General features: G+C 38.9%; 1 protein-coding gene across 2 annotated transcripts; it reads right to left on the reverse strand.

Annotated features, from left to right (window-relative positions):
- Positions 1-1,302: 1,302 nt before the first annotated feature.
- Positions 1,303-26,783, reverse strand: LOC110050455 (serine--tRNA ligase, cytoplasmic-like). 2 transcript variants are annotated; one of them, XM_089272633.1, is made up of 10 exons: positions 26,532-26,781; positions 26,355-26,425; positions 23,066-23,149; positions 12,623-12,781; positions 8,116-8,256; positions 6,650-6,805; positions 5,145-5,357; positions 3,660-3,789; positions 3,071-3,228; positions 1,303-2,086 (listed from the first exon to the last, which is right to left on the reverse strand). In XM_089272633.1, exons 1-10 carry the CDS (start codon positions 26,755-26,757, stop codon positions 1,805-1,807), a joined length of 1,620 nt encoding a protein of 539 aa, XP_089128759.1. In that variant the 5' UTR covers positions 26,758-26,781; the 3' UTR covers positions 1,303-1,804. The 2 variants fall into 2 exon arrangements, with proteins under 2 accessions (XP_089128759.1, XP_089128758.1); XM_089272632.1 differs by lacking the exon at positions 12,623-12,781 and having other exon boundaries at positions 26,532-26,783.

Below are 26,783 nucleotides of genomic sequence, written 5' to 3' on the forward strand. Positions count from 1 at the left end.
GATAAAACATGGGGTTTTGATTAATGGTCCTATCTATATTATAATGTGCAATAACAGTTAATTATTAACCCCTTTGCAACACAGTGTAAGATCAAAGACAGTTATTAGCACAATGATGTCCAGTCAGTCAATGCATCAATCTGGAGTAATCTACTTAGCTTTAAAATGACATCGCTGAACAACGTTAAAGGAGTCTGAGCTGAGCTTTTAGAAGTAAAAAGCCCTTAAAGTTTCCACTCATTGCACGTTTTGTGCAACAGAATGGCTTGCTATCGGTGTCCGCGTCCACTTAACGGGTGTCCGCTGAATGCAGGTTTACTTTACAGTAAATGTTGGAAGAAAATTTTGGGACTCATGCTGGTGTCCGCTTAATAAAGGGTGTTCCCTTAATATGGGGTCCACTTAATACTGGTTTCACTGTAAGCCATTTCCGGGTTACCTTGTGCCTCTGTTTTAATAAGAGTCCTCATGCAGAATCTTTCATGAGAACTGAGATTCATTTAATTGAAAATGAACGTGCAAGTGAATTTTCATGCGAGTGATTTTGCATGGACTCGTTTTACCACATAGACAAAAGGCATGGCTGTTTGCGGCAATCTGCTTGTACTGTTTAGGAGAATTCGAGAAGGCTGTAGAAACACTCGACTGCCGGTTTGTGTTCCCACAGCATTTCTCATTCTCCCAGACTTCCACTCGTGTTTCTATCACTCGATGGAAACACAGTACGGATGCACGTATTTACATGCACGTGCGTTTTTTATCTGTTCGGTTTGTTCAAAAAACGAGCAACGACGCGAAACTATGCTTGCTTCAAAATCAACTTATTATATCAACACCATCAAAACACACTATGGTAAATTTAACATTCGGTTTCCAGCTGTAAAAATTTGGAATGATTTGGATGAAAGTATTAAACACCTCGCCCTTAAAAGTTTCAAAAACAAAGTTAAGTTTAACATCTTACAATCGTTTTGCCAACATTCATGAGTTTTCATCTGGCACTTACCAGTGACTTATTTAATAAAAATGTACTTTATTTCTAGCTTTTTAGTGACTTCCTGATTTATACCGCTTACATATTTATTGCTCTCTCTCCCCCCTTACTGTCTCCTCACTGCTTCCCCCTTTTAAGCTTTATTGCTAACCAACATTTTTTTTTTTATAAATACTATTTACTTTCACTCAGTTTGATTACCTTCTAAGCTATTCTGTTTTGTAACTAAGAGTTTTTCTATTTTGGTAATAAAGCGTGTGTTGTTGTAAAATCACTAGTCTAAGCGAGACAGATGAAACCAAGACACCTGAGAGCTTCTACATTTTATTTTTCCACTTGGTAAACTTCATTTAGAAGATTATACAACGTTCATTACTAACACTAGTGAGTTGTTGCGCGACGAACGAGAGATTGCAAAAGAAAGTTACAGATTATAATACATGCACTTTTGCTTCAATTTCCCCCGAACTTACATAAAAAACCCACTCTCAATAACTTACTACACCTGCAAGGGAGAGATTTCTATCTTTGCCCTCAGGGACAGACCAGAAACGCAGCGCGTGACGGCAGAGCACACTCTGCTGCAGGATGCAACTTATAGCATGTAAGTTGCGACATCGACGATGGCAGTTGAGCAATTATTGAGATGAAGCCGCTAGTATGAGGAGTAAGGTGGGGCAAGGGGAAGCTATTGTCTCTACATACCTCACCACCCCTCGTTCTTTGCTATCTTCCAACAAACCCACCAGCTACATGTCATTCGGGTAACAGGATGCATCAAATCAATTGGATTAACTAACGATTTAGTGTTCATTCTTTGGAAACGTCCATATTTTCCATTTTGGCTTCTAAACAACCTTCACTCTGGGCGCCAGCTTTGTTCTTCGACTTCTTCTTCTGTTTCTTCACCTCTGGTTTCTCGTCAATTGGAGCAGGTTTAACGAATTTAATAAAATCCAAACCCTCGGGAAGCAGTGGCTTTAGGACAGGAGGAAGAGCAATTCCTTCCTCTGTTTGGTAATTCTCCAACAGCGCACAAATGGTTCTCGATACAGCGCACATTGTGGCGTTCAACATGTGAACATATTCGGTCTGAAAGATACATTTAAACATAATAAATACACCGGCATTTTGCAGACTTTCAGAAACAGAGTAATGAGTGCGAGGAATTAAGACTTTTGTTTTTTTTCTGTTTTTCCGTGACGACATAGCCTGCGAACGCAGACGTATTTCCGGCTGTCGCTTGTCTCCGCTGAAAAATAACGTCTGCGAACCCGAGCCAGGAAACGATTTCTCTGACGTAAGAATTTTAAGCCAATCACAGCTTAGCTCAAGTGGCCTCAGAACTACTGCGCGAGGTATTCGCAGCGAGGAGCACTCGAGTGCCATTTTATCATGGAATCTGATTGGCCAAGGAGAAACAAAAGTCATTACGTCACAGAAATCGTTTCCTGGCTCGGGTTCGCAGACGTTATTTTCGGCGGAGACAAGCGACAGCCGGAAATACGTCTGCGTTCGCAGGCTAGTGAAGACGGTAATCATCCCAGATACAGACAAAAATTCCCCAAAAGAACACACTGGGGAGCAGTCTAAGATTACACGTGAGGGTGTTCAGTCATATAGGAGCTGGACCACAACAGAGTCCCTGAACAACACCTTTTGTGGAACTGACTCACAACGTGCGTGTTGTTTACCTTTCCTAGAGAAGGAGAGTCGTTCTCATGCAGTTAACCGAACATGAGAAGGAAGAGGAAAGAAGACAAAACAGACGAAAGTCTTAACAAACTATAGACGTTAGGGAGGTTGCATGTGTTGCTAAGATTGAAATCCCAGCTCTATGGTGGACGTCAGATATTTTCTGTACAACAGGAAGTGTGGTACGACACTACTGAGACAGCTTTTAAAGTACTTGAGAATACTCGTGAATACTTTTACTATGTTGTGATAAAGTGACGACGATAACAAATTAATTAGAAAAAAAAAATTAATTGCACAGTATTGTGTGGTAGTTTTGCCTATAAGCGGCAAATGGTGATGCGGCCAGGAGTCTTCAACAAAAGCTAGAGGTTGGTATACCTGAGCCCCCATTTTCTTGGTCTGTCCAAAACGAACTTGCAATCTTCTTGCTTGGTAATCTGTGCAGTTTGAACAGGAAACTAGTTCACGGAAAGCTCCACTTCCTGGAAACCAAGCCTCCAGATCATACTTCATGGCCGCTGCATTATTCAGCTCACCTGCAGGCAGGTAACGAGGACATAATTATATTGTAAACATGAACCTTGCACTGTGGGACACTACAGCTTCACCTCACAGAAGGCAAGGAAGCGACTAGGAGTATTTCTACACCCCCTTGGGGTTACCCTGGCATTATATTCGCTGGTATCCATTTAAATACCTGGGTGGAGAGAGGCACTACAAGAGTAAAGAACGTACTGTACAAAGGTAACCTTGTTATTTCTTATGATCCAGTTACTGAGCAATTCCGTTGGCTTCTTGTCAGTTGCCTGGTGAGTCAGACGGTTAGCTTGCTCACATACTTCCTGTCCCATCCACCCACACCCCATCCCCCCACCTCAACCAGCCAGTAGCAACTCCTTAGAGACACTCTTCAAAAACTGCCTGCTTAACTTGCACAGCAAATAAACGTTTCTTTAGCATTGCTTACCAGAAACTATATTGACTATTCTGTACGGAATTCCCAAGGCCTGATTAAATTCCTCAGCATTGCCAATCATCTCATGGAAAATCCGCCAGGAAATGCCATCATGAGGGGAACAGATAACAAACTGTTCTACCTAACAAGCAAGAGGAAGTTATACTCTCGCAAACTGCACCGTTTTCCATTATTTGTAACTTTCACCACACGAACAAAAAACAAGCAAACAAACAGAAGCAATTTCCACATCAATACATGTACGTACTTGTAACTGTTTACTGTATCAGAAGGGAACGAATCGAAACGAGAGATTTCTGAGAGATAAATAACAGAGGAATAGAACTATTTTCCAAAGTCTGTATTTTAAGAAATGAGCTCTTCGAAAGCCAAAATTTATTTTTTTTCCTTGCATTCACCAACGCTGAACGAGCCCAAACGTCGTCCGTGTAGGAGCTTGGAACTTAGGATCTTCCATTTTACCGACTAATGACTCAACATGCCATCGATATACATAGTTACAATACCGGATACAGCAGCACAAAATTTACAGAAACCACGTATAAGGACAAATGTAGGAAAACAGACGATTCCTTTTCAGGCAATAGATCTTTGGAAAGAACTTCTAACCCATTTTAAAGAACTAAGCGTATTTGCCTTTTCAAAAAAAAAAAGAAAAAAAATTCATTTACTGTCAGCCAATACCCGAACTAATTAATTTTTGTTTTTTTGTTCTCCTTTAAACCAAACTGTAACCTGCAAATTCTTCCTTCATCTCTCCTCTCCTACAATTAGAAATAACAAGGCTGGTGACTAAGTCGAAAACCTAATGGTTCATTTAGCCTCCAGTCTCATTCAGACAGGATTATAACGGTTACCTCACTAGTAAGACATGCTACCTATGTTAAATGAACTAAAAATGTTGTAGTATTCATAATTATAATGAGAAAATAAAGATGTGGTATGTACTCAATTCGTTTTGCAAAATACAGTAAGCGGTGTGGCTCCATCTACACGTACACTGTGGAAACTAATGTTGTCTGGAGGTCAGTTCCCAAGTTACAACAGCGAGTCCATAGTGTCACAACCCACATGGGATACAGACAAAAACAGTTCTTCTTTCTCTGGGAATTCAACCCGATATGCTTAATACATCAAGTTGACAAGACCCAAGAAATTTTGATAGTGCAGAAATTCGAGAAATTCCGATTTTGAAAGTACAGACATACTGTCCTTGCAACGTTCTTTAACATTTTAGTATCAACCCTTTCATCTTTCTAGCAAAGGCAAGTAACCTACAGTATGTGCAGTGGGTCTAACATTTGAGTCTTTGGATTAAATCCTGTAGTGTGACCCGTTCAGTTGAGAGAATCTGAGCAGTACCTTTTTAGTGCCTTCTAGTAAAATTCAGTCTACTTTGGCATATTACTCGAGGTAAAATAACCAGTTTTAAGAGCTGGCTTCTTTCTCATCACAGGGACTCTTAATTGCACAGACCTTTTCAAACTGATGTACCCTGAAGATACCACGTGTGTCCCTTCCATGAGCGCCTGCTTCCTGCCTGAAACATGATGAGAAGCCAGAATATTTCTTGGGAAGTTCGTTAGCAGCCATCCATTCCCCGCGATGAAATGCTGCAATCGGTTGTTCACTAGTTGCAATCAGGTATCTTTCTTCATAGCCTGCCTCATCAGAACCTTTTCCAATAACCTGAAACCATTCAAATCAAAAGGAACAATTCTTATCAGTGTCAAGATGTACTGAGACGTTTGTAACAGGAGGACACAACACTATTGCCGTCTTGGAATACCAGCCCAAGACTGAGAAAAACTGAGAAACTGTAGCACACTCGAAATTTCAGCATGTAAATCGCAAAGATTTAAAAAGGAATGATTTATTGGGTAGTCAGTTAAGAGTTCAAAGTTCACTACACAAAAGACAGGATAATGTGATAATTTTTTTTGTTATACAGATTTTGTTATCAGTGCACCAAGTGGAAATAGCATTGACCTTGTTTTATAAATTGGAATAATGACCATGGGAAATGGTAAGGTAAAACTTTGGATTAATATCCCATCTTATTATCATTTTGTACTTTTAAAAGAGAAAGTCACTGCAAAAAGCTTACCTTTTTTGTCTTCACCTATAGCAAGTAAAAATTCCGCTTGTCCACTCACCGAAGTTTAAGCCTCTGAGGTGCCCGATATCCTGACGAAATTCGTCTCGAAAGAAGCGACTTCGGAGGCCGCCATATTGAAACTGTCTTGGCAGCCAGGCCGTGTTTATGTGACGTCATTCCGTCCGACTCGAAATTGGTGGGAAGAAGAAAACCTTGAACTGACTTGGCAACCCTCACAAGGTCAGCAAAGTCTATTTTTTTCCCAGCGATTATCCACTTCACTATCTACAATGCTATCGTCTCGGAGTTTGAAGCATGTTTGGGCTCAAAATAATATGGCTCGAGAGTAGCCATAACCCAGAGTGGCAGTTAAAAGGCTTGTCGGAGGCTATTTGGACAAAATCTCTCGGACGGACGGACGCCACAAAAACGCAGCCTGGCTGCTGAGTACTATTCAAAATGACGGCAACAACGTTCGAATTTTGAGCTTCTTTGGAGGTGAATTTCACAAGGAAAGCCTGCGCTTTAGAGGCTGAAACTTCGGTGAGTAGCTCACCTCAGTGCAAGGTTTTTGTTAGCGTTGACAAAAGATATACGTTTTTTGGAGTGACTTTCTCCTTTGAAAGCTTCAATGTCATGTACAGTACATTGATTATGTCTCTTGTTGGTCACGCGAGGAGCTGAAATTATGTATTGATATTATAACAAAGAAATTATCACTTTTGGGGCATAACATGCCACTAGCACTAAATAATGCTTTTGATTATTGTCTGCCGATCAAAGAGCCAGTTAGAGTGTATGAAGTGCCACAACCTGTTTTGTCCCTCTGACTAACTTGGTTTTCATTAGCCTAGTTACTAGGTGTATGAACATTTTTACATACCTTGTACAGCTCTTCATCAAATTGACTTAGTTGAGCCACTTCTTGCATAGCTTCCTTCCTCATGAAGAATGGTGTATATAGTGGAACAAACCCCTTCTTGAATAACATACGCGTTGCCAACTGAATGAGGGCCTGCTCCAGGAAAACAAGTGGCCCCTACGACAGAAAAGAACAGACTTTCATTTTTCTGCAAACCACTGTTACAAGTCAGTCAATAAGTCAACAAAGTGTAAGTCAGTGTTCTCCATAGGCAATGGCAACAAAAGTTTCTGTATACTATTTCTGAGCATGCTGGCTACTCTTGAGATAACTATGATTCTTTAAGAAAAAAATTGTAAATGTGGGACATTTTTAAAGTTTCATAAGTAACTTACATCTTTCTATTACCTCTCCATTTTTCCTTAAATTTTCCTTCAATCGAAATTGTAGAAACAAAGTCAAAATCGTGAACAAGCACTCTCGGGTCATTAAGGTCAGCAGTTTATATCTCATGCCAGACTTTATGATCAACTTCTCCTTAAGCTGCTCAATTTGTATGATGTTTTTGGCATTAAGTAAATGCTTCATATGCATCTGATAAAAATCCAAGTAACAAGTTTGGTTTTTCTTGCTTAGGAGAATCTGAAAATGCTTAAGTGTCACCTCCCTGCTGAAAACATTTACCCCTCTCTCCCTCTTCTTCTCCCACCTGAACTTTACTGATTAGTGAATGACCGACCACTTGCAAATCATTTGCATAATCTTATCACCCACTACAACTTGTAACTTGCTATGACAATCACGAGTTAAAAATCAATGCTCATGGCCACTAACAAAATCACAGTTCACAACAAAACACTAGCCATTCACATTCACAGGGAAAAAAAGGCCATTCATGAATCACGAAAATACCCTTTTCCACCCTCAACCCTGGTAAGCCATTTTGGTATTCCCTTCTATTCACATTACAAGCTTACTCCATCTGTCAGCAGATATCAAGTCCTTACATTTTTCAAGATAAGATCCAAAACCTAAAACTTATAAATGCTTATGCCAGTACAGTACATGGTTTTTGTAGGGATGTTTTACACACAGGTATTAAAGAGTCATCTAATTGGGTTTACTTCAGTCTTCTCGTCTGTTATTTCATGTTATTGGGTTAACCTCTTGTTCTCCTTTACTTCATTTTCTTGAGTAGACAGGCTGACTGACAGGGTTAGAATGATAATCAGCAGATGAAGTCAAAGCACTGCACTGAAAATGTGAATGAAATGTGGATTTTTGTTTCCTCTGATTACTCTGGCCTTCACTTTTTAAACTACTTCAATGCATAACTCCCAAACCTACACCAAACACATGTCAGGTTTGCAATATGTGACTTTGGATAGTAAAATCCCTAAGCTTCTATTTTAAGTTAAAATGTTCATTTGTTCCATAATACTGATATGCAAGTTTCTCCATTACAGTTTGTCATGACTGTATCTAACCTTGAGAAAATAACCTCTGCTGCCAGCTACTGAAGCACCTCTCTCTGTATCAACTCCATCCACCATGTATGCCAGATCAACATGAGAGTACTTCTTTCTTATCGTACTGTCACCCCAAGTTCTCTCCACTCTGTTATCATCCTGTCACAACAACAACAGTCATTTCATTTTAAATAACTGCTGTTCCACATTAATATTGCATAGTTCCAGAAAATATCCATACCTGGAGGGAATTTCATCTAAGCTCCCCTCCTCCCCGGATTTCCATTTTTCGAACACAAAAATAACCCCCTACCCCTCCATAATTTGCACAAGTATTATGTACACCTCTCATACCCTCTAGAAAAAATAGTTCTGGCAAGAAAGTGTGTTAAAAGGTAACATATACACTCCAAACACTTGGCTGTCTGCATTGCACGTCACTGCCGTTTATTCTCAATCAATTTTAATATCTGAAGATATACACAAAGAAAACATACCGCAATTTATTTAAACATGCTTTAAAAAAATAGATAGAATGGTAACTTGTCAAATTTCCTTCCTACATGACTAAGTCCCTTTGTAAATGTCGAACAACTTTGGTTGAAGGACTGATAAAATGAATGTGGATGAAATGGACACCACACTTTTATCGTGAACATGATCGCTAACAAACTCACTACGAAAGCCAATTTTGCAGCAAAATTACGTACAAATGGACAGAGATAAACTTGAATAAGTAATTCTCAAGTTTGTGGCATTGCAACATCATTTCTACATTTATAGAGTAACTAATTTTCATAAAACAAATTGACGGCCACTCAACAGCTTTGAAGACCAATGCTAAAACAAACTAAGCTAGTCACCAGTGCTTTTCGGTCCACAAGGTGACTTCATGTAAACTGGTAACAAGTGATAGCAGCCATTTCCATGCAACAGCACCTTCTTCACACTTGTTAGCTTCCAAAGTGCTTTTTGAAGAAAGAACATTTATTTCAAATATAATGCGATTCAAATACAAGTATTCAAGTTACTATTTTTCCATGTGAAAGATCTACGGTACTTAGTAGGTAAGAAGGATTTTTGAACAGCTAGATAGATACTTGAATCTGTATTGAATGGAAGTCGAAGGACATCTGGAAACTAAATTGACTGTCCAATCCCCCTCCCCTCTGGAATTTCCTGGCTCTTTGACTCCCCACCCAGCCCCTCCAGAAATTCCAATTTCCTCTGTGGTAGGGGTATGGATATTTTCTGGAATCACACATTGACCCTTATAGGTTTTTCAATTTGTAAAGTGACAACCTGGCATTTTCAACCAAATGATTATTTTGGGTTGCCAGTACCGTTTTTGTTCGAAAATGTTCTTCGTATGTAATCTAATCAGTAATTTTAAGGTTAAAGAGAGCAGCGCTGTCATTAAGTTTTGAGTCATGTGTAGCCTTGATTTTCAAAACCATAACAAAGTTGTTACCTTTTGAGTGTATTGTATCAACTATAAGTCCAGTTCACCCGTAACATCAAGGGCCCAGCAAACATACTCAACCGGAGTGAGTTGAGTGAAGTTTAAATACAGCAAATAATTATATCAATTGTACAGCTTGTTACAATTTACAAATCTGTCTGTTCTCTGCCATTAAAACATGAGTATTTTGTATTTTGAATCAAAAAATAACAAATAAAGGTCTAAATTTTAGACATGTTGAACAACAGACGAGACATTAATCTTAAGTAGCTTTTTAATCAGAATAGCAACCTTGTTTCACCACAAAGACCACCAAACCAACTACTTTGCTGCCATCCATGTAAAACAATCTAATCAAACCCAAAGTACTTTACTACAAGTAATTCATCAAGAGCTATATTCTGGCAAAGTTTGAGGTTTTTTGATATTTTGCACTCCTCCAGGTGAAATTTTGGGATAGCCACTCTTAAATAAATAACTTTAGTAATAATGTTAATAAAAACAAAGAAAAAATAGATCACTTCATTTAGGTGTCAAAGTATTTAGTGCTGTGGTACTAATTGGTAAGGTAGGTAAAGTCTGCATACAAGCTAAGTGTTCCATCGGGCAGAGCTTATCTGGGTTTCTGTAGCATGAAGGGACTAGGAGTATTTCTACTTCCCCCTGGATGGGATGCTAGTCCATTGCAGGGTTACCCCAAGGATTAAATTCATTGATACCCATTTCAACCCCTGGGTGGAGAGAGGCACTGTGAGAGTAAAGTGTCTTGCCCAAGAACACAACGCAACATTCCCAGCCAGGGCTTGAACCCTGGACCGCTCAATCCGAAGATGAGCGCACCAACCATGAGGCCACCCTGCCTCCCCTAATTGGGGAACATTGAAATATGCAAACAAATAAATGTACATTGAACAGAAACTTGTTTAAACCTCTAATCCAGTTACTGTATTGGACAGCAATCTCCTCAGCAGCAAGGAGGTCACCAGGGCTCGACACTAGAGGTAGCCAAGTAGCCACAGTCTACAGTAGTAGAAATTTAGGTTTGGCTGGTACATGTAGGTTTTCGATCTCCACTAGCCACTTTAGCTAGTAAACAAAATGAAATTAACCAAACTAGTTTCTGTCTTTCTAACGGAAGACAAACACAAACAAAAACAAGGTCAGAATTTCATAGTGGATGTACATGTATCATGTTACCGGGCATCTGCTGTTCAGCATATACCCAAATTTAAATTTGTTTACTTTTCTCTGTGCAGTACGTGAATGGGTAACTGAACATGTTATCATGTTGAAAAAAATATTTGACAAATGAGACAGCATTTTCTGAAAGCACGCATCAATGTTCTTTTTAGCTACGGAATTAGTAAAACAAAACATGAGCTTCCTGATAAAATCATGAGCAAAATTGTGCAAAACTGTAAAGGGATAACGGGTGCTTACCATTGACCAGTCAGAATGAACTGGTTGGGATGACTGTTGAACAATGGTAAGGGTTTTTCCAAGATCACCAAACCAACCGAACGAGACATCGGCGCTTACCATTTGCACTTCAACTCCTCACTAATTATTGTTTTCGGCTAATGAGAGACTGGAAACTGGAAAATTTACCAAATGGTAAGGAAATTTCCTTCATTTCGTTCTGAAAGGAAAAAAGGGACTACCTCTGGAGGTAGCCTACAATTTCTGAATGGATTTTCTGGAAAATTACTGTTCCATTTGACTTTCAACCAAAATTTCCAGATTCTGTTTGCTAGATGGTAAGCACCCAACACTTCATTAAGCGTAACAACACACGGGTGATTTGTCGTTGTATGCATACTGACAAAACTTACCAAGTGCTACAGAAATAATTAGATGAGAAAGATTTATTTCCTTTGACATTTATTAGCAGTTGAATTTTGCCAATGCTGCTTTTGAAACAGTTCAAATCCTAGGGCACCTGTCTGTACTGAAGTCTCAACAGTTTTTACAATGACATCTTCGGGTCCTGAATTTTTCAAAGGAAGTCTCAAACAAAAACAGAGTCCTGAAAGTCTTTTCGGAAAATTGCTAGACTTTTCTTTGTGATCTTTCAGCCTGAGAGATTTGATTAGAGGAAAACACGAGGCCACTAGACAAAATCAAAACCGGTGCAATTCGATGATAAATTGTTCCGCTGTGGTTAACGTTACCAGTCAAGCATAGCTATATCTTGTTGTTTTGTTATTAGAACTGGTTTAAGTACAATGTAATTACCAACATACAGTAAGCCTGCATTGTGCTTTCAAGCCTTGTTAGTAATTCTGATGTTGTTGAATCTAGCAAAAAAATGCTTGGCTAGTAGAAAATGTTTTTGGCTAGTAACATCTAAGTTGTTACTCTAGAGCCACTAGGCTACTAAGTTGCAAAGCTGTGTCAAGCCCTGGGTCACCACGGCAACTGAGCCACAGCCCACCTCCAAGGCACCTGTCAGCACAACACTGAGAGAACTAGTGAGCAAAGCTAGCAATATTACATTGCTTGCTACAAGCAATGTAAGGAAAGCACATGGCAGTGCCCCTACAAACCTCCCTGGAGCCCCAACATAATACTAGTGAAGCCACTGCGTGCATTGTCTAAGTTTTACCCTTGCCTAAATTCCATTTAGCCCCACTAAAAATCCCAGTGGTGGGAGGCTGCTCTAGCTCTGTTCCAGGATGGCATGTGAGGTAATCAGCCTAACATGATCACATTTTAAGTTCCGTAACATGCTACAACATACATTGTGAAAGTAATAATAATAATAATTTACCAATTTATATAGTGCATATTTACATATTCTGATCAACAGCACTTTACAATCACCATAAAAATAAAATAAAGATATAAATTACAAAAATACTTCTTAAAAAGATAAGTCTTAAGTCGAGATTTAAAACTGTCAAGTGATGTTGCTTGACAAAGTTCTACAGGTAGGCCATTCCAGAGTTTCGGAGCTGCTGCTGAAAAATGATCTGGCTCCCAGTGTTGTAAGCATCTTTCCCTTGAGAAAGAGAAAGATGTTTACATTACAACAGGTACCATGCTTTGTGTTCAGTTACATACCTCATCATTACTAACAGGAACTGATTCATGCAGAAGATTTCCAACTTCAAATAGTTTCTCATTCCTCAGCTGTTCTACATTAACCACCTCCTCATTACACTTGGCTATATTTCCATCAATTAGTGTTCGTACATTCTTGATTTGGGATACAGTAAGACCCTGTGTGAAAGAAAGCATGATTTCCACATTTTCATGTTGTTTCTTCCAAGGGATTTGTGTCAGTAAGGACCCTCACAAGATCTTTAAAAATTCTTGCCAAGATGCTCAAAGATCCTTAATATCCTTGCCATCATTTGACAGTAAGGATCTTGAGGGACCTTCAAGAATCTTCAACTTTCTTGCCAGGATCTTCAGTATTTTAAAGTCAAGGATTTTATTCCAGCCTGTGCGTCAGCAGCAGAGAAAATGTACGTCAAACGGAAAGAAGTCATGTTTATCGGGGACTTTAATATGAACATGCTTGAATCACCTGATAACCCAAATGGCCCTAATAAAGATCTGACCAAGTTCAGCCAACAATTCTGTCTAACGAATGTTATTCACGAGGCTACAAGAACAACTAATTATTCAAGAACTCTACTTGACATTGTTTTAACATCACACCCTGAGAGATTGGCGACAAGTGGAATTTTGCAAGTTGGGATTAGCGATCACGACCTGATCTTTGTTGTGAGGAAACAAAAGCTACCGAGACCTAAGGCAAGAACAATAGAATTCAGATCCCTGAAGTATTTGGACTCGAACACATTTCTTTCTGATCTCAGAAACGTCCCCTGGGACAGCGCTTATATTTATGACAACATCGATGATATATGGGCACATTGGTCTGGCCTATATAAACAAGTCCTAGACGAGCACGCACCTGTAAAACGAATACAGCTTCGTAATAACCAATTGCCGTGGATCAGCCCAGACATTCAAAAGCAGATTCGCATACGAAACCGACTCTACAAGAAATTCCGTCGCGCGCCAACAGACTCAAACTGGTGTAAGTACAAAGAACAATGGAACAGAGTTACAGGTCTAAAGAGAAGAGCAGTCAAAAATTTCTGCGCCGATGCACCCTCAGGAACATCATCTGCTGGTTTATTCTGGAAAAAGATGAAACCTCTTCTTCCGAATAACAAATCTAACACTGATGGCACAGCTAACATCCATCTTCTGGATGATGGGAAACTCGTATCTAACCCCAGCAACGTATTTAACGACTTCTTTGTAAATCCAAGAATACAGGACTCAGCCTTGAGCTTAACGGAAGAGAATTTCGGCAACCATCCTAGCATAGCAGCAATTAAAAGCAAATCATACAACCTTGACTTTGCTTTTAAGGAAATCAACAAGGAAACCGTAACCAACTACGTATTAAAAATGAATGCCAAGAAATCCACTGGCCCCGACGGTTTCTCTCCAAAGATTGTTAAACTTTCCGCTATAGCCGTGGCTACTCCGTTAACGTCTTTGTTTAATTACTGTATTCACATGAGTACTCTGCCCAAAGAATGGAAAATGAGTAATGTCACCCCCATCCATAAGAAGGGCGATGTGACCGATAAAAACAATTACCGACCAGTCAGCGTTATCTCTGCAATCTCCAAACTATTTGAGAAAGTGCTGTTCGACCAGATGTACGCCTCCTTTGCACCAATTTTCTCGCCCAACATGTTGGGTTTTCTTAAGGGACACTCCTGCGCTACAGCGTTGATCAAATTGACAGATGATTGGAGACGCGCACTTGATGAAAAAAAAGAAGTGGCTGTAGTTGCTATCGATCTCTCCAAGGCCTTCGACTGCATTTGCCACAATCTGCTGCTAGCAAAGTTAAAAGCGTATGGCTTGCAAGAACCAGCCCTACAACTTTTAAGATCATTTTTGCATGACCGTAAACAAAGGGTAATATGCAATAATACGTGCTCTAGCTGGTCACTTTTACAGTGCGGCGTCCCGCAGGGAAGTCTCCTTAGCCCCTTACTGTTTAACATCTTTATGAACGACATGAACGAATCTGTTTCCGTCTCTTCCCTCCGCCTCTACGCGGATGATACAACCGAATATACGGTGGACGAAAGTCCTCTTGTGCTTCAACACATCTTAAATCAAGACATGGAAAAACTATCTACCTGGCTTAACTACAACTATCTTCAAGCCAACGGGGACAAGACACAAGCAATGATTCTTGGGAATTCAACATACAATTACGATTTGGAGTTTGATGGCACCTTAATCGATATCAAAGAACATTTAAAGATCCTTGGAGTATGTCTGGACAATAAGTTATCTTTCAAAGAACACACAAATGTAATGCTGAAAAGAGTATACGCTAAGATTGCCGCACTTCGTCGCCTCAAGCGCTTAGTACCCATAGATACTTTATTACTTTTATACAGGAGCTTTATAATACCGCATTTTGAGTATTGTAATTCTTTACTGATTGGTATAGGTAAAACGCTCAACAAAAAAGTGGAAGACGCTAACTACTACGGTCTACGAACAGTAATGAACACGGGGAAAACTTCTAATTATGAGTCATTACTCAAACTGCTGGGCATGAGAACGCTAGAACATAGACGTTTTGAACAATCTCTGATAATATTTTTTAAGTGTTTTAAAGAAAATGGCCCACGTTATATCACCAACTTATTCAAGCCCCGGGTCACACCATACAATCTTAGAAGCAGCGGGCTAAACGTAGAACAACGCCCTTACAATAGTAGATTCTTCCACGGCTCGTATTCTTATATCATCTCTAGAATTTGGAATCAGTTACCGCCGGCAGCAAAAAATGCAGCAAACGTTCCAGCTTTTATTAATCATCTTAATACAACAAACTTTGGTGGCTGCCAATGCAGTTCTTGTCTTAAATGATTCCTTTATAGACATGTTGTATTTTTATCGTTTTTTAATATTGTATTTTTAACGCATATTTTTTAAGATATTAATAGTATGATAATTTTGTATTTTTTAATATATAGTTTTTAAATCTTTTTTTTAACATGGTATGTCAAACACTTTTATCATGAGCCCCTGGCTCGGGAGACTTGGGCAACCACTCCCCGTGTTCTTGACGTAAAATAAATTACCTTACCTTACCTTTACCTAGGGATCTCCAAACATTTTGCTCAAAAGATCTTGTCAAGATCTTTCATTTAAGGATCTTTACAAGATCTTTGAAAGATCTTTATCTTTAATGATCTTTAGATCTTTAGAAGGTCTTACTAGTACGTGTATCCACCGGGGTAGTTATGGCAACGTGAATGGCAAAAAAAAAAGTTTTGTTTTCAATGACAAGTTGGTGGCTGCGTTAAACCAAATCAGTGATTTGAAGTCAATGATTTTTTGCCAGTTTTGAATGCTGGGCATTTTGATTTAGGATTTCAAACTTCCCACATGCTGCCCTGTTTAATTGTGCAAAGCTCGATTGGAAACTATTTATAACTGTTTACAATTCATATCCTGGATGAAGTTGTACAGTCCCAATGAGAAATCTCCTTACATGTATGTAGTTTCCACATTGAGATCACTGACTGCACAATGATAATAAATTACCATAAAGTAGACATGGCAATGCCCAGGTGATTTAAACTGAAAACCAAACACTTTGCTTTTGAACTACCTACAAGTAAAGGGATATCAACTTAAAGTCCAAGATCACTTAAGGATGGTGCCTACTTTTGTTAGTGCGCATATTTCTGCTATTGCTTTCCACACATCACGCAAGGTATGGTTTAAGCGTCATGCGTGCGCTGGGTTTACATTGATGCAATCAACTACGCTACCAATTACACAACTAAAAGAAAGCAAAATTTTCCTACTGTGACCAAATCAAGTTTAATGAACCTGTACTTACACCAGGAACACCAAAATAGCAGCATATCAATAACCACTAAATGTTAACGTCTTCTAGCTGAAAAACTAGCTGTCATCTGTTCAAAATTATACTGAAATCTAACTGTAAACATGTACCTGCAGATGGTGTAGTGCACGCGCAAAACAAATGCAAAATACAAAAATGTTTTCCTTACTGGGGAGGTGACTGGAAAAAAAATGTAACGGCACCAAAAAGCTTTCAAAAAAGACCAATAACTTTCAAAAACGTGTGGTTACCTCCACATTTTATGTTATGAAATAGAAGAGGCAAGCCTACTATATTTACCCGTGTATAATGCACGCCCATGTATAATACGCACCCCAGTTTTTGACCACTTTTAAAAAAAAATCACAACCAAAACCATGGTTGAATCCTCACATTTTTTTTATTGATTTAATCTTAACTAGAACTTGAAATTCACATAGGCATCTACAACAATATACTATTTGCTTCTTCACTGTAGTTATCACACGTAAGACTTATTTACAAACTTTGATGTGACTTACAATTATTTGTGTTTTCTATTCAATAAAATGCTTCTACAAATGCGATAATCTTGAAATAGTTTGACCTAAACTCACAACTGATATCACCAAATTTAAATTACCTAACAAACATTCTTAAGCTTATAAAACATACTTTGTACTCACAGTACTTTGGGAAGCTAGCGTTCAGTAGCATTTTGATGTGTTCGAATGTTCTATGTCTTTTAAACAATAAAACCTTCAAAATCTGACTCAGAGTCTGATGCAAATAGTTCTTGGACGAAAGAATCGTCAAGTTCAACAGTGTCCTCAGTTGAATTATACACTAAATCATCTTCTGTTCCATCCATATTATTCGTGATGCCACACTTCAGGAAAGAGGCAGTGATCATTTCTGCTGGAATCTCGTTCCATGCTTGCAAAATCCACAAACAGATGAGTTCTTCTGAAGGCTTCTTTTGTTGCCCAGTTGCCGTAACTTCATGGATTCCATCAGCCATCCACTGCATCCATCTTTTTCTGACTCCATCTTTAAACGGCTTGTTTAAAGGTACATCGAGGGGCTGGAGAATTGATGTTAACCCGCCCGGAATAACAGCAAGATCAGTGTTCTCTCGTTTGAACGCTGCTTTCACGGTGTCTGTCACATGGGCTTCAAAAGCGTCATAAACAAGCAGGCTCTTTCTCCTCCCTAGGCCACCCTGCTGCCTACGCCATGCTTTCTCGATCCAAACCTTCATCTGCTCTGAATCCATCCATCCTTTCTGCTGGGCTGAAACAATGACTCTGTGTTGGTTGTTGATCTTTGGGACAGTTTTTCTCTTGAAGATGACCATTGGCTTTATTTTTGAACCATTCCTGCAGCACGCCAATACGACTGTAACTCGATTTTTCTCATTTCCTGTGGTGCCGACTTGGATGGTTTTCTCGCCCGTGTTACTGATCGTACGGTTTGGTGGCATGTCAAAAGTGAGTGGAGTTTCATCCATGCTAACAATGAGATGGAGTGGGTAACTGTGTTCTTTACGGCGATCAATGATAGAGCGATGGAATCTGACAATCTTCTCCTTGTAATTGGCTGGAAGACGTTGTGCCACGGTTGTTTTTTGTCGAAGTGACAGAGCATTCCTCTTCATGAAGTGTTGACACCAGTGATTTCCAGCCTTGAATTGTCCTTCAGGAATGCTGTACTTCTCATCCTTTGCAAGTTCAAGGGCTTTCAGTTACACTAGGGATGGCAGAATGGCATGACCATTGTTTCTCTTCTCGGTGATCCAAGCCAGCAGATCGATCTCCAACTCTGGCCATGCAGCTCTCTTTCCGCGGTTCCCACACTTCAGTCGTGGCATCTTCTCAAGGTTTTCTTTACTTTTTTGCCAAAGCCTGACATTGCTCTCGGAAACACCGAATTCCCGTTCAGCAGCACGATTTCCATTCTGCTCTGCGAACTGGATAATTCTTAACTTGTCGGACAGAGTGTAACTTTGACGTTTTGCAGCAGTAAGTTTTGTTGCCATATTGCAGTTCAGATTGCTTGAGGTTGACACTCTCACATGTTGTTTTACTTATCAGCTGTTTCTTAAATACTCAGTTTAATTTATTCATGGATCAAAATTGGAAACTTTCAATTGGTAGTTTATTTTACCATGTCAATTAAAAACAAATTACTACAAAGCTTTTGTGTTTGTTTTCTTTTTATCTTATGCTAATGAGAAGCGATGCGATGCGATGCGATCCCTGTCGAAATTTGAAGGTTAATTTCACAGAAAAAAAGTACGCATTATACACGGGTAAATACGGTATTCAACACGTGATTAGTTTCTGGTTGTGAGCAAAAGGTATTTAGACTGTATTTTGGTTGAACCAGAGGAAGGGTGTCAAAGACGCTAAAAGCGCTGTTGCAACGATTTTGCTACTAAAAACATACAGTACCATTTACCATTTACCATGCAGTTTTAAGATCTTTATAAATGTGTTTGCTTTTCTGTTTGTAAAGGCGAATTCGAAGGAAATCTCTGAAGAAATATCCTTTCCTTCTTTTTTCAGAAAATGCTGATGTCAGCATTTTTGTTGAGATTCAAGGCTAAGTATCTTGAAAAAATGCATGGCTACCCCAATTTTCCTTTGTGGATTCCAATAGCCCTTGCAAAGGTCTACTTTTCCGCATAGTTCTTACCTGGCACAAAAACCTTTGTATTTACAGTACCACCTGAAAGTATTCACCCATTTCCCGCATTCTCGCTGTGGGGCCTCCATGCGTCTTTCCCGCACTCGACCCCATCTTTACCTAGGTAAACCTGAGGACGGTATTCGTCCTGCCGCAGCAACATTTGGATGAGGTATTACTTCGATAAAGAAGACACCTCAGGTTTGGATAGCATTTTGTTTTCTGTTTCTTCATGACAAAACATACTTGAATGCTCAGTCTTGAACCTCCTCATTTTCATCGCAAAGAAGCATTTGATAAAGCCGATCATTCATGTCAGTTACAAGATTGATAACACAAAAAAAATTGGTAGCTGCATTGTGTGAACTTCACCAAAAATATCTGTAACTTGGTAAAATATACATGTAGTGCCTCAGTACTTAAGCGCTATGTTTTAAAAGCATTCCATTTTGCCATGAAGAACGTGACAGAGCATATGTTCGTTATCTGATGTCAAGTCCACACATCATGCAAACGACTGGGAAACGACTAAATGCTAAAGGCCGGAATGGCTCTGAAATTCAATTTGAAAGAAAAGAAAGCGGGGCAATACATTTAACTTCAATTCCAATTTATTCTGTTGCCACAATACCATTCGTACTTCTCTGTTTATATGTGCTGCCCTTTGTATCGGGCAGTTACAAAACCAGGTCAACTCTGACCGCTGATTTAAGTAAAAACGGCAATTGCTGTTTATGCCGCGTTCTTGTATACATGTAGCTGTTATCGAATCAGCGATCCAAGTTTTTCTGGTCAAAGTTTTGTCTCTGGTTCCTTGCAGCTGATCGAGATTGAATGTAATATTCGTGGAACCTGCTTCAAGTTCAAACATTTTCTCAGGAGACCAAACCATGAATAAGAGAAACCTTCATCGGCTTTTTTACATCTACCTGTTTAATTACAGCACTCCAAAGATAACATTACTTAGCACAAAATGAAAGCAAGAACAGATCACAAAACCAAACCGTCATTTATTTACCGCTCAGCCCGTTTTGCTTGAGTGCGTCGGTGACATGTGATCAAAACATACGTGAAAGTACATTGTCAAACAAAAGTCTCCTGCTTTGAACATGGTCTGCACTTCAGAGTATGTAAAATTAAGAATCTTAGCTCTTTTTAGACTAAATTTCAAAGTGTGTCAGGTTGTGTGTGAACTGAGTCGTGAAGGGATTAAAATCATGCGGAAAACGGTCAGGAAGTTCTTCAAAAAGTTCAGAGATGAAGACTTTGTGTTGTGCAATTTACCATGTTGTGGCCGCCACTACTGGTAATAACTACACGCTCCAGTTTTTAACCCTTGAGTTTGTGAAGACGACTTGAATTTAGTTAGATCAATTTATAAACTCGTGAGTGTTTTGCAAATTGAGGAAACCTATCAGTCGATCAATTATTAGATATAGTTAAATGAAATTTAACATAGTTAACGACTAGGAGCTAGTCTGGTCAGTAGCACTTTTATAGGCGGTTTTTAGTGTCTTGGCCGTCTGTGAGCGTTTGGTTAGCGTTTTGTAGCATTTGATATAGTTCAATGTAATTTTACATAGTTTGTGACCAGGAGCGAGTCTGGTCAGTAGCGTTTTTGTAGGCGTTTGTTAGTGCCTTGGCCATCTGTTAGCGCTTGTTTAGCATTTGGTGTGTTCTGGGGTTCTGTGGCATTTGCAACAGTCATATGGTCGTGAGAGCCCTGGGGCTGACATTGTCCAGCGGTATATTTGGTTAGCACATGTGTTGTCGTCCCATGTGCTCGCAGTGTGTTCATTGCTCTGTTAGCGTGGCGCTGTGGATTGAATTATAGTTTAGCGGTTCTCAGCATTCCCTCCCTATCCCCCCCTTTCTTTTCAGCATTTTTTTTCCACCAATGCCATCTGGCTTGAGTGTGACGGGTGCCTGTAGGGGGCTTGGCGCGGGGGGCTCGTGACTTGGTTGCAGGTTGGGCAGGCCAGTCGGGTGTTCTAGTACCTTAGGGATGTGACTGCGGTTGCAGCCCCCGGGCTTCGTAGGCACCTTCCTTCCACTAGCGACTTGGGCGTTAACTGCTTTGTAATTCATCAAATTACTTTGTGGCAACCAATGAAATTTGCCTGGTCCCATGGTATACTTACCGCTAAATTTGGGGGATGGGTAATGGACCGAATTGTGAACGAGACACTGGATAAACAATGGTCAAAATAGTTTTTGGCATGTGATATCTTGTAAGATATATCTTGGCCACTGTCTTCATTGAGAGCTCAGTGAGAAAGTAACAACCTTCGTAAGTGGTCGCGATAGGCTTGTTATTTGGCTTGTTACAATTCTAATCAAAATGTTGGAAAAAGCTCAAAAATTGCTTTGCCGACAAAAGACATGCTGCTATTTTTGAATTGAATTCCACGGTTTTTTGGAAGTAAGGGTTATGGTATGTAGTAATCTACGCATTTTTTGGTATCAACTGTTTTCTTTTTTATCTTTTACCTTTCAAAGAGTTTCAGTGTGTTCGTAGTTTCTCCCGCTTCGTTTTTCTGAATCTCCAGATGTTAGAATCATACCCGTTTGATTTCCACTGATTCCGACAGAGAATTAAAAGGGTTTTTCCGAGCAGCGACTGCTCTTTATTCCTGATGGCATTCAGCTCATGTAATCTTCCTTTAGACAAAGACTCCTACAGGGAAATATATTATTCACCTTTATACAATTGATCAAAAGGAGAAGCGAAACCATTCACCACTTTAGGCTAATAGATTTTTTTTAAACATTTTGTGTGACCTTTCACGGAAAACAAAAGATGCTACATGTCTGATTTCCACTGATTCCTGACCTCTGTTGTTTCCAAAACTAAGTCCCGAAGTTGCATTACTACTTTCAATGCATCAATTTTAAGATTAAAAAAAAATGAACTAGATGACAAACAGTTACATTTTTACCTGAAATTGGTAACGTTTGGTACGTGTAGCCACAATTGCGGATCAACGCATTGTTGATTATGGCAGGCTCCAACCAGTTGCCGTTCTAATCAAGTGACCTTCGAAACCCTGTGAATCCTATTAAAAAGGCTATGAATAGTGTCGTTAGAGTTCGTAAGAGGGCTTACTACTAGTCAGCACATGTACATTTCGAAAGAGCAAAACAAACTAGAGGATAGGCATTTACATGTTAACCGTTCGACTTTCCATCGAACGTGTTTCTTGACTCCAGATTATGATGGAGTTTACAAGCAACGTTGATGAAAAAAAGCCACTCTACTTGATACACATACATTACTTCCCCGAGGTATTACCTCGTCTGTTTTGCTGCGGTATTTTTTCAATTGCTGTCGCACTCGTCTTTACCACGGTGCTACCTATTTTCACCCGCAGTGGACGCGAGGTGGGAGCATGTGGCAAAGACAAGGTTTTGCTGCAACCTGATGGGTCCATGGTTTCAGGTGGTACTGTAGTAGGCACTGTCCTTAAGCACATGTATACTTTGGAACTTAAACTGTTTTTCAGCCAAGACTAAATAGAATAGAATTATAGAATTTCAAAGGTGTTGGTATGTGGTTTGTTTTCTCTTTTAGGGTTTCAACATTGGGCATTTGGCCAGAAAGAGAAAAAACAAGGTCAATTCGGTAGACCTACATGTAAGAAGACTGTAGTTTCTCAATAATTGTAAGAATTTTGTGGTAGAAAGAATTGACAAAGAGGGAACTAAAGAGACCTGACAGACAGTTGTTCTTGATTCAACGTCTCATGCTCACTGTTCCCAGATTCCTTTACAAGGTTGTGAACCAAAAATTAGTGCATTTTCCCTTATTTCAACAACAGGATTACAATATTGAGCATTAAGGCAAATCAAAAACTTTTTGCGTGGAAAAAAGATACATACATATTCTTAGAACTACAGTAGCTGTTAACAAGTTGTACAAAATGCACCTCTAACATTTCTGGAGTTATGTCCTCTAAGCCATCAACTATATTTTTAGGCAGCTCTTCACTGTCACCCACCGGCTCTTTACGCTGCAATACAACAAGAGATCAAATAACTATTAAAGGTGAACACTAGTTACATGTAACAAATAGATTCCATGTTGCTGTGTATCTGCTCAATAACAGATCACAGATGACATCAAAATGTGGTAACAACAAAGTGGCACACAAGGTGATAGCCGAGTGTGTCACTGAAGAGACACCTGGCAACAACATGGAATCTACTTGTTTTATATAATAGAGAACCAAAAAGAATGTTTATGACATTATCTATGCATCTGTCCTCCAACAGATCATAAGACAGTAAGAACCAATCGAAATGCGCAAATAATTTGAATTATTATATACTAAATAATTTGACTTAAATATTTAACAAATAAAGAAGCCAAAGCTGTGTATTACACTGTGATAGAACACGACGGCATTTGAGAACACGAGGGAAATGTAGAAAACACAAGCTGTAGGCAGGTGTTTTCTACATTTCTTGAGTGTTCTCAAATGTATGGAGTGTTTTATCACAGTGTAATACATGTCTTAGGCTTTTTCACTTGGTTTATGATATAAAGGTAATGTGTCAAAAACCAATAAGACATGCTTTTTCTATGTTTTATGCCGAGATAAAACATGGGTTTTTAACCAATCAGGGCGTGTACAGGGTCCTATCTATAACATAATAAATAATAAATACACAAACGATCCTCCAGTTTTCAAAATGGCACTCTTTCTCTTAAGTCCCCGCTTTCTTTTCAGACAGGATTTTACAATTTATTGCATAATCAACTGACATTAAGAGCTTGCACATGTAAGTAAACAATGTAGGGACATACGCACAAATAGTGGAGATTCAAACTTATTTTTCGTTCAGAATTTTTTACATCATTTTTGACAGTTGATTTCTTTAATATGGACACCATAGAATGGAAATGAAGTGTGCATAGAGAGGTCAAGATATGACACCATTGTTATGGCTAAAAATAACAGCATAAAGACTTTATGCTGTTATTTTTAGCCACTTAAGTCAAAACTGATCAAAAGTTAAGTCTTTAACATGCACGTAAATTGTTGCATAGAAATTAGATGGACACCATTACATGTTGTTCAAGACAGTGACAAAACTCATTGGTGTTTCAGCAGAGAACGTACATGTAACAACAACACCAACAATGTATTTACAGTACCTCATAAAAATAGAATATTTCTAATAATAAGTAATAATTTTTTATTTGAGGAAAACAAACAGAGCTGATGTGCACCTAAAAAAACTATACAAAGCTAAACTAGTCAGGCACCCATTTAATAATACAATGCAATCAGTCTCCAAAGAACTAGTCAGTCTCAATGATAAAAGGTGATAACAAATGCTACTTTTAAATATTGTACGTGTACATGTATGCATAATAGAACAACAGCTTAAGTTTGATATTTCTATCCTTCTATTTTTAAAGAAAGAAAACACAACATAGTATATATCATCGACAATTCAGGAACTTGTTACACATTACTGTCATGAAAATAAAAGGATTACAAAAATGGCTCTGCATACAGTTCACAGGCTTGCACATCATCTAGCTTAAATTTCAAGACCACTGAACCATATCAAAACATAACTTGCAATTTCTGAAAATAATAAACTCTTCTGAATTTTCTTTTACAATCGACACAACTATCTTGTTCCTTTCAATATACATTTTGAAAATTTTGAAGTTTCGACTTTATTTTCCCACTTTTGTGCACCGACAAAATTGCTACAAAATGCTCTTTAAAGCATAACCTGGTCATTTTTGAAGCATTACTATAATTCAGGGAAATAGAAATGATGTTCAAAATAAAGATAAAACAGTAAAATCGGTCTGCGATCCTAAGAAAGAGCCTCAGAAATGGACCAAGACAAGAAAGTTCGACATGAAATTGCAAGCTAGGCATCTGTGATTACCAGATGCTGAAGAAACATATGGTTTGTAAGTCATTGCAGATATTGTTTTTGGAGGGGAGTCATCTTTCTGGGTGAGTGAAATTTACACTGGGTGAGTGCAGTTTAATTAAGAGTAACTTGCCCAAATAGCGAGTGCTGTCAAAATATAGTTTCCAACTCTGTTCATGATCAAATATAAAAATGATGGCTAGATTTGCAATGGGTTCACTCTGAATTCAAGCAGATTCAAGGTTGCAGAGTGAGTGTCTGTCTATGAGTACTTTAGTTCACTTTAATATACAGTAGCCTGCAAACAGACTCTTCACAAGGTAACTGAAAGAAGGAGAGGAAAGGGGAAGAAGAGCCTGCCTGCGCTGCTTTGAATTCTGAATTGGTGCATCCAAATTTTGGATGCAAAATACTGATATTTAACTGAGATTAATATGTTGTCATGGTGACATTATCCAACTGTGATTGGCTTCTGTTTAGTAAAGCAAAATGATGGCCTACAGAGATGAACTGTTGTGCCAAAATTTAATCTCCTTTGAATTTGAAGGTTGAGCAATGCAAGGCAATGCGTTGGCTTCCCAGCTACAGTAGAAAGAAACGATGACTTGCTGTCTTACACAGGATTCACTAAAAGTCTTATTTTGCAACTCTTTGTTTTTGTGGCTGAAATGAAATGTCATGTTAGTTGTCTGACGTTTTCACAGCAGTTGTGATTTACAGTATTAATAATAATAATTTATTATTACAGTAGTAATAATATCTTTTCTCTTCCTGCACACAAAACCCATCAAAACCCTTCTTGCCAGATAAAATAGATTTTTGTGGACACAATTTTCAGTGAGGCTTAACAACATTGGCTTAGATTTTCTTTCTTTACATATTAGCCATGCAAGGCATATTTTACGTTTGTGGGTAGTTCGAGACTCCTGACGAAAAATGTGTTAACCATCATACAAAACTATGACAAAGCATGGAATGGATACTGGTATGATTGTCCAACTTTTGCATTTTTAGATGGAGTAGACAGGAAAAAACACGAAAAGCATTTTATGACTGGTTTGCCACAGGCAACCCAGTAATAAAATTTAACGAGATCGACAAATAAATATCGACAAAGATGATTCTAGAAACCTATCCGAGGAAAAAACTAGTAATACCACCTTTGTATTTGAAAGCAAGTAGTAAAAGACTGAGAAAGAAAATTTTCTTCAAAACTACAAATCTCAACAACATTTCAGCTGTCATACTTGGCTACGTACAAACGTTGCCCACGTGTACAAGAAGCACTATTTGGCTTAAAAGCATTTTGTATACCTTCATCTTTTCGCCGATCTGTTTACTGCATACGTTCTTGAGTTTGTTCCAGTTGTCGGCCGAAAATCGTACTGTTGAAAACATAGCATTGTAAGGCGTAGGCTTCAAATGTCAGCTTTGCTCTTTAATTTGAAAAAATCCATTTAGTTTACCATAAATTATACATCCACAGCTTACATTTCCTCCACTTTGTATCAGCTTCGACGACTTGGTCCACGAGAGTGGTGTCTTTGTATCGCTTGCTCTGATTTTCACGGATTTTTTCGGGGTCGCCACCTTTATCAGCCCTGTATAGGTCGAGATCTAGAACCATTTTGAAGATGGAGAGAGAAAAATGCCTTGGACACCTCAAAGTTACCGGAAAGAACTTCAGCTGATGCAATCTAACGTGAGCGATCCGCATGCCTCGGGAATGACTGGCCGAGTAGT

This window comes from Orbicella faveolata, unplaced genomic scaffold (genome assembly GCF_042242905.1).
Source record: "Orbicella faveolata isolate gen_17 unplaced genomic scaffold, um_ofav_v1 contig_35, whole genome shotgun sequence".
Taxonomy (NCBI): domain Eukaryota; kingdom Metazoa; phylum Cnidaria; class Anthozoa; order Scleractinia; family Merulinidae; genus Orbicella; species Orbicella faveolata.